The sequence below is a fragment of the Thamnophis sirtalis genome, unplaced genomic scaffold, assembly GCF_051295495.1.
Source record: "Thamnophis sirtalis isolate CommonGarterSnake01/CBP01778 unplaced genomic scaffold, rThaSir2_p1.2 scaffold_5, whole genome shotgun sequence".
NCBI classification, from domain to species: domain Eukaryota; kingdom Metazoa; phylum Chordata; class Lepidosauria; order Squamata; family Natricidae; genus Thamnophis; species Thamnophis sirtalis.
The window spans coordinates 68,112,114-68,128,185 of NW_028261385.1; the positions used below are offsets into that span (position 1 = coordinate 68,112,114).

Sequence of the window (16,072 nt, forward strand, 5' to 3'; positions counted from 1 at the left end):
CTCTGTGTGTATAAGAGAGGGAGGGAGGGAGACAGATGATGAGAGTTACATAAATTTGCCTCTTTTCCAGCAATGATTATCATCTCCCTTAACCAGCAAGCAAAGGAAATGCTGTACTGAAGCAAGACAGTACCCTGTCTTACTGGAGAAAAGACATTCAGCTTTTGCAGAAAGTACAATTAGTGTCTTTCTGGCATTGCCTTCAGCAATTGTTGGCATGAGGAGAAAGAATCTGTTTCTTTGCATTTGTGTTCATTCTCACATGAGCAGAATGACAGTCCTGACACAGAAGCATAATTCATCGAAAAGGAGAGAAATCCCCCCCCCCCCAAAAAAAGAAAGGAAGGAAGAACAATGTCTCTGCCTTACTGTTGGCTCCACTTAGGAGGCAGCGACAGAACCATGCAGATTCTGATTCTACAAAACGCAAAAACATTTTTTGCGTATCCTAAACCTTTGGCATTTGACTCTCCCATCACTGCACTTAAATTAAAAATTCAGTACAAAGATTTGAAATAGATTTGTGCAATTAAATACAGTTACACCTGGGTTAATGACAGTGATTGGAAGTGAAATTGCCATCGCTAAGTGACACTGTCACAAAACACAACATCGCATTACAAACCCTTTAGCAGCACCAATTCTGGCATTTCCAGTTACATTGTTAAGCAAATTCCTTGCAGTCGTTTAGCAAGGATGTCACACATGGTCACCATTTGCTTTGTCCTGCCAGCTTCTTCATTGACTTTACTTGTTAGAAGCTGCCAAAAAAACAGCAATCGTATAACCGTGGGGACACTGGGATGGCTGGAAGATTGAGGATTGGTATTGGTACCACTTATCCTGTGCGATCGAACGGTTGCTGAATGAATTATCATTAACCCAGCTCAGAATTTACAAAATATTGAACTATTTGTCAAGTTCTGTCTTGTTACAGAAATCATCACGGAGAACTGAAAGGCAGTTTGCCGTACTCTTATGTCCCAAGTGTCATTTTCTCCAGCCTTAGTAAAATTCTTGTCACATAGAGCAGTGGAACTGGGCTACGCAAACAGTAGACCGGTGCACATGCAATTTGAATTTTCGCAAGATGAGCAGCATACATGTGTGCACATGCACTGGCCTGCCACTCGCACAAGTTGAGCTGTGCGCACCAGCCCACCACTCGAGCTGCCTGGTTCCATATGGGCCACAGACTGGTAATAGGCCATGGTCCAGACTCCTGACATAGAGCAAGGCCTTTGAAAATAGTTATTGTATCTTAAGCATACTATAGTACAATTCTTGAGTTTCTTTTGAAATTACAAAATACATAGCAATTTTTTTTAAAGGTAAGCATATACCGAGATTTTCAAAACTATACTTTCAGCCATTGGTCTTTTTCTTCCAAACTTTCAGATGTTTTTATATTAGCAGTTGAAGAGTTGGCAGTGTTTTACACTTGTGGAATCAATTATTCAGAGACCAGTGTAGAAACCATTGTTCAACAAGGCAAGTACATAAAGCCAAAGGAAATTCTTCCAATTTTATCTCTCTATAACAATATCCATAATAGGGTCTACTATGTTCTACCTGGCAAGCTAAGCAAGACCTATAATGTTCTCACGCTTTACAGTGGGAACATAAAATTTCATAGAGTTCAAAAATAACATGTTTCCAAATGAGTCCCACTAAATGCTTTTTAAAAAAGGCTTTAAGGTTAATTGTTTCCTTTTGCAATTTTGGGTATTTAGCATGCTTTTGTGGCACAGTGCATGTCTATGACATGATGTGTATAGCATGAGAAAAATTAGAACACACTGTACCTTGGACATCCAATTGTAAACCATGCAAATTAAAAATCTGCATCTTGCATATAATCATCAGGGAGGAATATGAAGTTAGTCAGAACACGAAAATCTTGCGTGAACATAGGAAATCCTGTTCAACCGTATACTTGGAAGCCAATATTCGCAGCTTGAAGGCAAGAAACTTGCTTTATTAAAATTAAATCTATTATTTGTTAGAGCAGAAATGGGACAGGGTGTTCTCTCTCTTTGACACAAATAAAAAATTTGGTTATAGCTTTTCCTATGTTACCTTCATTTTACATATATATGTGTGTGTGTGTGTGTGTGTGTGTACGTACGTACACACACACAGTGATGTGCATCTTTGCTTCTGGATGTAAGATGTAGAAAAATACTTTTGTAGTTTATCTTCTTGAAGACATCAATTTTATTAATTTATTTAAGATCATTAATGAAGAGAGCATGGGGTTCTGACACAATATATGGCAAAAATCTACAGCATTTTACTGAAATTTAAGCCTAGCATATTAATTAAGAAAAATGCAATGGGAAAGAAAAAGAAAGCTGCTGTCACAGAAATTAATCTTGTGGAAGATTTATTGGATGAATGTTCTGTGTTAGAAACTGAAGTGCCTTGCTATCCCATTTACATTGCCCATTAGATAGAGCTTTGTCAAGAAAGACTTTCCACATGAAGTCTACAGAAAAAAATAATTATTAATTCCTTTTGTTACTATCTGTAATATAAAATACAGATTTTTAAAAGGAGATATATTGCAACTTAAGCTTATCCCAAAAGTGTTTTATCTCATTAGATCTGTTAATCTTGTATCATCATTATCTGAATTAGATCTGAAAAATGATGATTGTGTCTCACTCGGATTTATGATACTTAGCTTTCAACTTACAACTTACTTGTTAATCAGGTTGACAACCTTGAAAGCTATCATTTCCCCCAAGTCTAGTCTTCTATCTGCAGGATCTCATACTATTCCCTGCAGATCCTTCTCAAATATCTTCTCCATTATCTTCCTCTTTTCTCCTTGAGGCTTTATTTTTCATCAGCTTTGTTAAACCAGCTAAAGATTCTTTCCAGCCGATTAACCTCACTTGCAAGACATTTCTAAAAGTGATGCTCAGAAATCATACAGAAACATGAGAGGCAACATAAATATGAAAGATGGTTTCATTTTAAAACACATAAATATACTTTCTTCCTGGATTTGAAGTTTTAAAACATTGAAGTGTGTTCATAAATATTATATAAGCAGTAACCTAATTTTTAATGAAGCAAATCACCAAGGATAATTGCAGAACACCATGTTCTTATTAAAGTCCAGTTTTCATATAAATTAGTTTTGGTAACAAATCAGAAAGAAGGATAATTCTGTCTGGAACAAGTGGACCATCAATCTATGGATGATCGACTGGGGCATGAATTTGGGATATCTCTCCTTTGGGATTACTAGAAATAATGTATGAAAAACAAATCTCCTATCTCTAGGACAACAGCCCAGATGAAAGTAATAAAAGTGAAAATCAAGTAGCAGTGATAGCTCTTAAATACAGCTATATGCCAGGCCTGATGTTTTCATCAAAATAATGCTAACCCTGCAAACATTTACCCATTTCATGGATGCATACATGGTCACAGTGCATCTGTAAAAGGGACAGATTTTGCATCACAACAGTATGATACTGATTTTATTACTTAAAGCACTTTTGAGTACCATACAATCGCCTCCCAAAGCATGTTCCATCCCTGAAGATGTATTTACAACAATTGCCATAAGACAAAGGGAAACACATCAGTGCTCTGCCATAAAGGAAGGTGAAGGTTGCTTTTAATGTGCCTCCTTATTGGAAGATAAGCTGCTATTTAATTCTCATACCATTATTTTGTTACATATTTTGAGTTAATATTATTGCAGGGCAGGAAGAGTAATGAATCTGGAGCCATCACAGCTGTTAAAATGTAGTGCAATAATACTAAAAAGGGCCTAAGTGGTTATGAAGACATTTTATCCTGAGTTGCCCTGGAAATTATTACAGTATGGTCTATTGTTTACAGGGTGGTGCAGTGGCTCAGTGGTTAAGATGCTGGGCTTGTTGGCTGAAAAGCCAGCAGCCCAGATTTAAGACTCAAGCTCCAAATGGCAGGGTGACCTCAGGTCTTTGCCCCATCATCTACCAACTGAACAGTTAGAAAGTATGCAAATGCGAGTAGATAAATAGGAACCATTTTGGTGGGAAAGTAACAGTGCTCCCTGATGTAATGCTGGCCACTTAACAGCAGAAATGTCTTTGAAGCGTGCTGGCTCAGTGACCTTGAAACGGAGATGAGCACTGCCCCCTATAGTCAGCAAGACTAACAATAAAATCCGCAGGGACTTCTTTACTTTTTACCTATTATTTACAGTATTTATTTCTAATATATATTGATATGAATGTTCATCTATAATACGCAGAAGACAAGGTAACAGAATTGGTGGGAACAAATCTATTGCTGTTACCTAGAGTAAAAAAAAAGATGAAACAAATTCTCACTAAACAAGGAAAATTTCTAGTGCTAGTAGTTATAAATATAGAAATGAACACTGGGCTTAATCACCAATCTAAAATGTGAACAATTTTTATTTAGAATATACTACAATGTATTTTCTATTTGTGACACCATTAGGCATCACACACTTTTCTGAATATTGTGATCCATTAATCTTATACTGTCAGATACTTTTGGAAGTACAGCATGTGTTCTGTCTCTTACATAAACCAGATGTTTCCCAGCATTATTTTTGTTAATTCCAAACTGGCCATCTTGTTATACCTTGTTACACTTTAGAAACTTTTTCCAGTTACAGATTAACAATTGCATCCTGTTGATGCTTATTTGTATTTGTATTTGTATTTAAGTTTATTTATATGCCGCCCTTTTCCCTGGGGGGACTCAGGGCGGCTTACAACTTAAAAAGGGGGGGGGGGGAACAAACTTTTAACATATAGAACAAACATCAGTAAAACACAACATTCATACCATTCGGGCGGGTTGCAATCTTTAGCCCCAGGCCTGACAGGAAAGCCAGTTTTTAAGGGCTGTGCGGAAGGTCTGGAGGGTGGTGAGGGTACGGATCTCCACGGGGAGATCGTTCCATAGGGTCGGAGCTGCCACCGAGAAGGCTCTCCTCCGCGTGGTTGCCAGTCGACACTGACCGGCGGATGGAACTCGGAGGAGGCCTAATCGGTGAGATCTAATTGGTCGAATGGAGGTGATTGGCAGTAGGCGGTCTCTCATTTGAATATGAGATCGATTATCTAAAGGAGTTCTTTCAATGGACTATGTTCTATTCTGTAAGTGTTGATCCCTTATAAAAGAACAATTTTTATAATTTTAGAAACAGAAATTTTAATGCATAACAAAATTGTTATTTCACTAGACATGTATATAGATCCAAAATAGGAAGCAAACATTTTAAAAACACTTTGTAGAGAGCTTATTTTTCTATTCCATAACAATTTACATCTATTAATTTATCACGTAACTTCTTTTTCTTTTGGTCAGTTGACATCAAAACACATGTTTGCCAAACACTAATAATTTTTGCAATTATGAACATAAAACTCGCTGTCACTGTAAAAATATGGTACAATGCTATCATATGAGAGTAAACGTTTTTTTTACAGTACTATGATGTAATGAATAGGGGTAATTTCACCACACAGTAAAATAGAAAATGTATCTTTTCAAATGTATTATTATTATATGCCAAGGAACCAGTCTAGGGCAAGAAATGTTGCAAGTCATTTACTGGAACCTGTATGTATTTATAGATCCTCATTCAAAATAATAATAAACTTTGGTTGACTGGAATGTCTCCTGTTGATTGTTAATGATGACAACGAAAAAGTGAGTCATTGTAGATATTTTGCATTTCATCCTAAAGAATTTTTAAAAAGACAAGTGCAGAACTGTTATTATCCTTTTCATTTTTCTTCTTAATTTTACTTTCAATCCTATCTACCCTTATTACTATTAATGTGATTAATGCTATCAATTTAGGGAAAAACATTAAATATTAAAATGAAGCCTTGTTTTACTTGCACAAATGCAATTTCCAATGAAAATTGAACCTAATTTTTCCAACCAAACAAACCTGCTTTCTGGATCATTGGCAGAATAGCTATGTATTGCTCAATATGTTCCCTTTACTTTGGATGAAACCAGTGATGATTCAGGTTTTTTTACTACCGGTTCTGTGGGTGTGACATGGGAAGGATACTGTAAAATCTCCATTCCCTCCTGATCAGCTGGGACTTGGGAAACACAGAATAGGTGAGGCGGGGCCAGTCAGAGGTGGTATTTACCGGTTCTCCGAACTACTCAAAATTTCTGTTACTGGTTCTCCAGAACTGATCAGAACCTGCTGAATACCACCTCTGGGTGAAACCAAGAGGGCAATCATGGTTTAATGAGGTCTAAGATATTTAAGCATCATGGGCTATTTAATCCTAATTAATGAGATGCTCTAGATTGGTGGTAGATTTTTAAAAAGTGGTTTAAACACAATAGTAGTTTTGTTTCTATTCTATTCTTCCTATTTTATTTCTATTTTAGAAATAAAAAGCAAATCTATAAGTTGCTATCCAAGTCTGGTTGATTCATCTAACAGATATTGATGGATTTTTTTCAAATTCAGAACAGTCAGATCTGGTAAAAATACTTGAATGGAATTCAAACACAAAAAGCTTGAGACATGGGATAAACTTGGAAAATTAAAAAGGCAACAGGAAACTGAAAATAGCAAGATGATAAACCATTTCCACATTATTATCAAGAAACCACAATAATGACAAGTTTACCTTGGAATGACATTATTCATAGCTATGAAACAGCCGTTCTTTTTTTTTAAAGTGTTGATGAAACAGCCCTTCTTTTTTTTTAAAGTGTTGCTGCATTTTACTGTTCTTTGCTGGAAAGAAGGGTTGAGTTTTCCATCCCCCCCCCAATGCATTTACCAGTCTTCAATCCTCCAAGGTTTATCAAAAAATATTGCATCCAATTTGATCCCTTTGCAATAAAAAGCACTGATGATTAACATCCCTAGTGTGGCACCCGTGATCACCCGTGTGCCTGGAGACATGTCCCTTGGTACCACCCCAGGATCCTATCCAATTCCATGTTTATTTTATATCATTTCAATTCATTTCAATTTCAAGGCTGCCTATGTGTGTCACAACTCTTGGCAGTTTACAGATAAAAATTGAAAGAAGACAATATAGCCAAAGAAAAAGATATCTCACTGGAGACCAGAGGCCATAACCAAACAGCAGATAGCCAATAGGGGCTTAGAAATCTTGAAAGGGTTTAATTGTAAGAGTATGTTTCAACATTTGATATACTTAAGTGCAATAGAATTTGAACAAAGGGTTGTAAATCAGCAGGATGGTAGACAGCATTGTGATACAAGCCCTGAGCCTTTTGAATATGCACACTTTATTGACCCACCAACAAAAAGAGGCAGTAATAAGATCTCAATACATTATCTGCCATCTTACTAGTTTTTACCCCACCCTCTCTATCCCAATGCTTCAGAATGGCACAGTGTTCAAGTTCTTATTTAAATTCATTAATTGTGGTAGCATTGTTACTACTGAATCTCAAATTAATTAAATGACTTAGAAGTTTAGTTCCAGAGACAAAACCTCATCTTTATAAGAAGCTTTAAGTAACGCATGAAATTATTATCAAATATGTATACTATCTTTGAAATAATAAACTTGTGTGTTCTTGCAAACTGGATATTTTAAAATATGTTATATTGGAAATTTCAGAAAATATTCAGTAAGTTGAGATTCAGAAACTGGAATATTAATTTATATTGTTTGAATGTGTCCTAATATTGCTGGTTTGATCTGAAATTTGTAGAAATGTGAACATGACTTTGGAACATCATTATTTAACAAAGATGTCTAATTTTTCTTTTATGATATATCTATTTTTTGGAATCTATTCAAGAGCGAATAACCAAATATATTTTTATATATTTTACATATTTTTAGTTATTTTTTCAATTGAATTGTTATTAACAGACATCAAATAATTGAACAACCTGAATCCATATTTTAAAAATACTATTTTTCTTCTGTTCAAATGTTTCCAAAGGACTGGCTGAGCAAGTCACTACAGTTTTCTTGGCAAGGGTTTTCAAGTGATTTGCCATTGACTTCTTTGTAGGGCTGAAAGAAGTGAGTGGCCCAAGATCCCTCAGCTGGCTTCGTGCTTAAAATGGGACTAGAACTCAAAATCTCCTGGGTTCTAGCCTAATGCCTTAACCACTATACCTAAATGACTCCCCAAAAATATTTAAAATCCACCAAAAAAAATAGACAATATACATGTTAATATTTACTGTATATCAAAAGTATTGTTGATTATAGATCTATTGCAATTATGGTAAGATATAAAATCATCTCAGGCTAAATAAAATTGTTGTTTCTGTCGCTAATGTTTTATTTTAACCATCTGTAAGCTTTTCTAACACAATAGTTGGCCTTGTTAATCTTGTTAATCTATATTTCAATTGTTAAAGTAGCTAATATTTTCTAATGTTGAAGCATCATTATTTTAGCTGCTGAGAAAAATATATTATTAAGATTTTACCCTGTAAATAAATGCTAGTAATTCCAGCTCTGGGAGCATTCGATTTCTTGTTTAATATTGATACTTATGTTCTTATAAAGTTTACACCAAAAGAGATCACAAGACCATCATATATGAAGGAAGGATTCTCTTCTCCATCATTTGGAATAGAGTGTTTCTATGTGCGCGCATGTGAATCTAACTGAGTCAAATTCCATTAATTTATAATCTTCCACTGAAGTCGTTGCAGAGATGAAGCCAAGATGAATTTACTTGATTTCCATAATACTTACCATTCTGTCTCCTGTATAGCTTTAGCAAGATTAGTACCCTAAGCCTCCTTGGGGAATAGCCAAGATGTTATAATATAAGACTGGAAAGAAAACTCTACACATGATTTATAGCAGTGAATTCTCATATGTGCAGTTTAACCATTATTATTATTATTATTATTATTATTATTATTATTATTATTATTATTATTACTACTACTACTACTACTACTACTACTACTACTACTACTATTATTATTACTACTATTATTACTATTGAAAGCTGTTGAAATCTGTGTTGCCAAAATCTAGACCTATCAGCAAAGATATAACCAAGAACATTTGATTAAGCTGTTTTTGACCCTGGGTTTCTGCAGCTTAGATATATTAGCCCTGTAATCAAAGGCAATAAAATAGGGCTTTTAAATAATTTGGTTAATATTTTAGACTTATTTTATCTGTGATATAAATCTCTAAATATTTTTAATTTAAATTTTATCTATCTTTTACTCTTAATTTAGATTATATGATTTATTTATAATTATATTAAAAAGGTACATTTAATAGCTGTGTTTTTTCTTTTTACCACTATTTATCACTGTTGGTACAGTAAAATAGTGATCATTGTGTTAAAAAAAGCATTAAACAAATTTTTGAGCAGAAAAAGTATAAAGCAATACAACCTAATTAATTTTTACATAAATAATGAGATATTTAAAGTGAAGTTTACAAGCATGAGTTCTTTCGCCTAACATTTGTACATATCTACATGAGTCACAAAGCTGGCAACCATGAAAATGTGGGTGCTGTATTTTAAGTTTTACTAAAGCAAGAATTCTTAACAATACGGTTTGGAATTATTCCGAGGGGTTTTTTTGCTTATTTTTTGTTTGGTCTGGTGGGAGTAGAAAATTAGTGTTGTATTTTATCCGGCTTTTTCTTTTCTTGCCTTATAGTTGTTGTTGACTTCTGGTGACTGCCTGAACGAAGTCCCTGCAGGCTTACAATGTTGTCAAATAATTTAGCAAATTTTCTGCAATTGTTTTTTAACACAGGTCCCGATGGATTTTATTTGCCTTGCTTGAAGAAGGCTTTTTTTTCTAAAGCTCAAACTACTGTGTATAATGGGCTGTCTTCCCCCCCCCTCCCTTCATGAATTTGAAGGCCTGTGCTGATGACATCCTGTATTCGGATACTCCAGTGGATTTTATCCAGTGGATAAAAGCTGCTGTGTGAAATATATACAGCTTCGTGCTATGGACAGTGAATTGTACATACTGTCTGAAAGTTTTGGTTTTTATATTCATTGTTTCATAATCATATTTCTTGATCTGATATTTTATTCTTGGATCTAGGTACCTATAACTTTTGTCCAGGATTTTCTTTACAGGATCCTTTCTGAGTGACATATATAGAAAGAGAGTTGGTATGTGTACAGACTATAATTATTTTAAGCATTTAAATTAGCACTTCAGCTGGTTGAGCTAATAGCTTCATTGAAAGGTGTGTGAAAATAATTAGCAAGCATTTACTACTTTAAACAAGTCAAGATTTAGGCAAGGTGTGTTTAAGAACCATGTTAGATAGATAAATAAATTACACATCATGTGGTCTCGGTTGTTTGCAGAAATATTTCTTTTCAATGCCCACACTTGGAAAATGCCTGGTTGGGGACAACTGTACTAAAATACAGATCCAGAACATTGTCCCCAGAATGTAATTTTCAGGGCAGGAGAAGAATGTAGCTGTGTCTTGGTGACAGTGCAGTTAAAGTTGATTTCTTGTATAAAAATTCTCTTCCTCCCTCCGTGTGTGTGTGTGTGTTTAAAATAATTTTGAGTATATACTAAAATCTAATACAAACTAAATGAAGAAAAGATAATAGGTAAGAGTAAAAACTGCAGGATGGAAAAAGAAAAAGAAGACTAATCTATCTCTCTATCTATTATACCTGTATATATATCTTCTAATCTTTAGCACAAGTATAAACAAATTGAGTAACTCTTCATTTTTTCATAGAAAAAATATTATCCAGGTCACTCTTTTTGATTGCCATTTGTATTTCTTTTGTAGAGCCATTGAAGCATATTTTCTAAATCAGTATCAATCAGTATCATTATTCCTCCTTTGTGTCCAGTTTTTGAAATCATGGAATGCTTTATATTATGTCTTGCCAAAACTAAAATAGGATCTATTTCCTTTAAGAATCTGTTTGCACTTTTTCATTTAGCAGTTGAAATTGAATAAATATCAAAATGTAGCAGCAACAATAAAAAAGAAAACATAGTAGCAGAAATAATAGTATTAGTAGTATTGATTGTGTTCTTGATTCAGGGGAGATGGTATTTTAGGGGCATACTGTAAAACAGGTGTTTCCAACCCCAAGGCTACAGCATGATATTGGGCTGTGGCCCATTCAGAACTGGATTGAGGGAGAGCCAAGCCGGGTGTAGCTCAAATTGGTGAAAGCAGTGGGTGCACATGCACGCTGTGCGCACAAGTGATGCTGCATGCACTCGCCCACTTCTCACAAAGAATGATCTTCTTTCCCCACCTCTCCCGCTGGTCTGCAAAGCTCGAAAGGTTGGAAACTGCTGCTGTAAAAGACTAGCAGAGATACTTTTCGAACCCCATTTAATGAACTCTTCCTTTGTAGTCAGATGCAAGTTTAAATTATGCAAGTTGTTTTATGTTTAAATTTAATTTCTGCAAAATGCATTGTTTTTCATTTAAATGAGAAGTGCAAGTGCAAAATTTTGAGGGGAAAATACAAGAACAAAGCTAAAATTAAAAATCACATAGGAGCCAATATTGGGAAGAAAATATGCATTTTGGGGGGATGTAAACACTGAGTTTGTCAATCAGAAAGGCTGGTGGTTCGAATCCCTAGCGCGACGTAACGGAGTGAGTTGCCGTTACTTGTCCCAGCTCCTGCCAATCTAGCAGTTCGTAAGCACGTAAAAAATGCAAGTAGAAAAATAGGAACCACCTTTGGTGGGAGGATACAGTGTTCTGTGCACCTTCACCGTTGAATCATGCCAGCCACATGACCACGGAGACATCTTCAGACAGCGTTGGCTCTTCGGCCTTGAAATGGAGATGAGCACCGTCCCCTAAAGTTGGGAATGACTAGCACATATGTGCGAGGGGAACCTATATCTTAAAGTATATTTCGAATCTTAAGGAGATGTACAAACATTTAACAATGCATATTCAATATTTAGTTCCAAATACTGTTTTCCATTTTTTTTAAAGGGAATTATTAGGGATTATTCTATTAATATAACATAATAAACATATTATTCTGTTTATATAACTTATAATAAAACAGCTGCTTCTGGGTCTTCCATTTACTTCGTTGTCCAGATCAAAACTCTTTTGAAGTAATTATTTCGTTGAAAATTAGGTGGTGGTTTTTTATTTTGTTTTTCTTTTTAGAGCCAGCAGGTCTCAAGGGAGTTGATCACCTATGACGCAAGATGGAATTAGGAAATAAATTAATTATTTTAAATGACTGATCAAAACCATGAAAAAAATCTTACTGCATTTTTAGAAAAAGACTGTCCTACTTTCATTTCCTACATATAGTGAAAATGTTATAGTATTGCTATTACTATACCTTACCTGTGAGTCAGTTTCTTGCTCAATGGGAATTCAATAAAGAAAAATGGTCTGTGTATATTTTATATGAGAAATAGCTATTGATTTTCTTTTTTATTTCAATAGGCCAATGCACAACTAGTTCGAGAAATTGATATAGAGAAAGTGTCCTCATTTGAGAATCCCTATGTAGATGCAATAAAGAGCTTATGGAATGATCCTGGTATTCAAGAATGCTATGACAGACGACGGGAATATCAGTTGTCAGATTCTACAAAATAGTAAGTATAGATGTTTTATGGGGATTTTTAGCAATGTAATTTTAAAATGTATATAAATGTATTCACATTAATATTGGGTTTTCTCATTTCAGTTTTGAAAATTAGTTAATGTAACTTCTTAACTGGTGTTTCAACATGCCAAATTAATCATACATTACTTAGGTGTATATTTCAGATATAATGAGATGCTTTCTGAAATGTTTGACAGTGATAGTATTATCCTAAACCTTCTGGTCAAATGATGATCATGCTGTTAGTATGGTGGAGAGCCTTAAATCATGCATTGAATATTGTGGCAAAAGAGACGTCCTGTACTTTCACATTTGTTGCTATGTGTGTGAAAACAATACATTACTGTAGGGCAGGAAGAGTAATAATATCTTATTTTTCAGAATTTCTGGAATAAAGAAGATAGGGTTACTTCCTTTGCAGATAATACGGTATATTTTCCAGAATTTCCTTTTCATATGACCAAGAAGTAGAATTGGCAGTCAGAACTAATGGAATTTGACCGATAAGGCAAATGATTGTGTATGAACATGAACATTTTGAACCTAGTCCAAAATGTCTGGATATAAAAGCTCAGAAGTTTTATTTGGCAAGATTTACAAAATATATTTATTTGTTTGTTATACTTTCTACCCTTCAAAAGCTCAGCTGAATTAGTTAAACAGCACCAAAAATAAATACATGCTTGGTTGTTTTGCTCTTGCCCCTCATACTTTCATCCTAAAGTGCTATGTAGGGTTACTTATACAGAGTATGTACAGAATAGATGATACAAGTAATATATTATCTTTAATACTCTTTCATTTGCAGGAAATTCTAGTTGAATAATAATTGTACATACAAAACGGATATGTCTTATATAGCAATAGCACTTAGATGTATATATTGCTTCACAGTGCTTTACAGCCCTCTCTAAGTGGTTTAGTCAGTTTATTGCCCCCAACAATCTGGGTCCTCATTTCACCGACCTTGGAAGGATGGAAGGCTGAGTCAACCTTGAGATGGTGACCTGGTGACAATCGAACTGCCGAAGTTCAGACAGCCGGCAGTCAGCAAAAGTAGCCTGTAGTCACAGAGTGTGTTTATTTTAACCTATAATTATATAATTTCAAATTTAATTATAATTAGGCCAGTTGTGTCCAGAGTTGAGTAGTTTTATCAAGCAGTTTGTACTGCTTGATGATTAGGTAACAAAAAAGGCTAATATCCTGGGAAGGTGCAACCTATTAGTGGTCCTTATGTGAGTTAGTGCATCCAGAAAACAGAGGAACATAATTAGAGTGGCTTTTGATACACTAAAACTGCAGTAATGCATACATTGGCAGGATCAGTTTTCAATAGTTGTTGCATACTGTATCCAGCCAATCTCATAAGATGTGCTATTCCAAAAGGCAGGCACTACAACCAAAAAAGGATCCTTCCTGGATCCAGCTAAATGATGTTTTTCAAGGAGGGAACCCAAAATACACTCATCCTGGTGGACTTAATAAAAGAAGCAGAAAGTTGGAGAGAGATGATCCAACAAATAAATCAGACCTATGCCATTAATGGTTTTATTGATAACTAAGATCTTGAATTGTAGCCAAAAAGCCTACAGGAAGCCAATATAGCTGACCTGAAACCAACCAATATGGGAAAAGAGGATTGAGACTTCTAAATCTTTTTCGTTATGCTTCCAAAAATGGAAACCACGAACAAAGATGATGACTTTCATTCTGAGACACACATAGAAAATTGTAGACTTCTGTAATTCAGAAATGGCCTATTTATTTTTGCATAATTTATATTTACAGTAAGGCACTGTAATGTTTTTTCCTGGAAATTCTCATTAGTGAGACGGTTTTAGACACCTTTGAAAGATGTGTAGCACAGAAGCGCAAGGTCCTTGCTTCTCCTGATCTCCTAATCCTTTATTTACCATATTGTGTTGGGAAATATTGTAGATCTGTCATCACAAAAAAATATTTAACCATTTAAGCTCATCATTAATCGAAAAGAAATTGCACGTCTTAATATATTTCTATTATATGCTATATTTTGAAAGTTAATTATAGCAGTAATTCGTTCAATAAAATCTAGAGTGGCAGCTGCAGTAATTTTATTAGGTTGCCATAGAGATAGGCCTGAGGTGCTATAGCAAGGTAATTTGTGTGGTCATAATGCAATCATGGCTTTCTGAGACAGTCACAAATTCTAATAGAACTAAAAGTTTTAGAGTTGCACCTTTATATTATACTACACTGGAGCCCTTAGAATGACCTAGTTCAGTTGACTAGTAAGCAAACTAAAGTATAATGAGAAGCCATGTGATGATCTTTCCTATCAATAATTGTGTAGAGAATTAGGCAAGTTACCAGTTATTAAGACAAGCCAATTTATCCAAATGCGAAAGTAAGTTAAAAAAAAAAGAATATCAGAGTAGGATGGAGAGAAAAAGCTTAGAGATATTAAGGATTTTATTACAGAATGTAGCCCATGTGTTGAAAACGAAGTATCATGCTTTTGGGTGAGAGTACCCTCAGCAGAGGTATGTAGATATAACCTAATGATGAACTTGCTGCTATATACCGTATTTTCTTGACCGATTGATAGATTGATTCATTGATATGACTGCCCAACTTACAAAATGGCTGGGTGACTTATATAGAAGTGTGAGAAAAAAATTATAGAAAGCAGTTAGAATCAAAAATGGAATAATAATATAATGAAATAAAGAGAAACAGAATAGCCAAATTGCCACTCTATGCACATTCAAAAACCTTTCATTCTGCATGTGTTCATCTCATTGTCTGGCCTGGTGCCTGGAGGAAGAACTAGATTTTCAGGGCCTTTACAGAAGGATAGGAAGCAAAGAGCTATCTGAACCTTAGGAAGAATCATATTCCCTGAGCTGGTTGCTACAGCAGAGAAGGCATGTCTCCTGGATCCTTCCAGGTGACATGGCTTCAAAGAAGAGATTTGAAGATTGCTCACTTTGCTCATTCTCCTGGGACAAGCAGAGGTAGAGTTGCAAGTAATTCAGATGGCTTCATAGATGATAATCAGCAACTTGAATTACACAGAATTCCATTGGAAGGCAATGCAGGTCACAGATGAATGGTCTTTCAAAGATCTCTCAAGGTGGACCAACTGCAGCTTGCAGGGGGTTTTCAAGAGCACCCAGTCTAAAGCATGTTTCAGTAATCCAAATATGAATTACCAGGGCCGGCCAAGTTAGGAATGGCACAATAGAGCACATGATGGATCTATTGAAAGAAGCTGTTTTGGCCATTGTTGCTTCCGGGTCTTCAACAAGAGCTAAAGGACACCTAAATTGCATACCAACTCTGACTGGGAAATGCAATCCAATCATGAATTGAAAGAAGAGAATCTCCAGAATTAGGAGACCTGAAAACCCACAGCCATTTGATCATGTATTGAGCTGAAACACTTTCATCCCCACCCCCACAGCCTTCAGTTACTGGAAAATAACACCTAGTCATC

The 16,072-nt window shown here is 35.2% G+C and overlaps 1 protein-coding gene across 1 annotated transcript in view; it reads left to right on the top strand.

The window, feature by feature from the left end:
- LOC106555020 (guanine nucleotide-binding protein G(q) subunit alpha) overlaps positions 1 to 16,072 on the top strand; it is a 95,047-nt gene that overhangs the window by 51,626 nt on the left and 27,349 nt on the right. Inside the window, exon 3 of the mRNA XM_014073785.2 lies at positions 12,426 to 12,580. Within this exon, the coding sequence (XP_013929260.1) occupies positions 12,426 to 12,580 (155 nt within the window). The remainder of the gene's footprint in view (positions 1 to 12,425; positions 12,581 to 16,072) is intronic.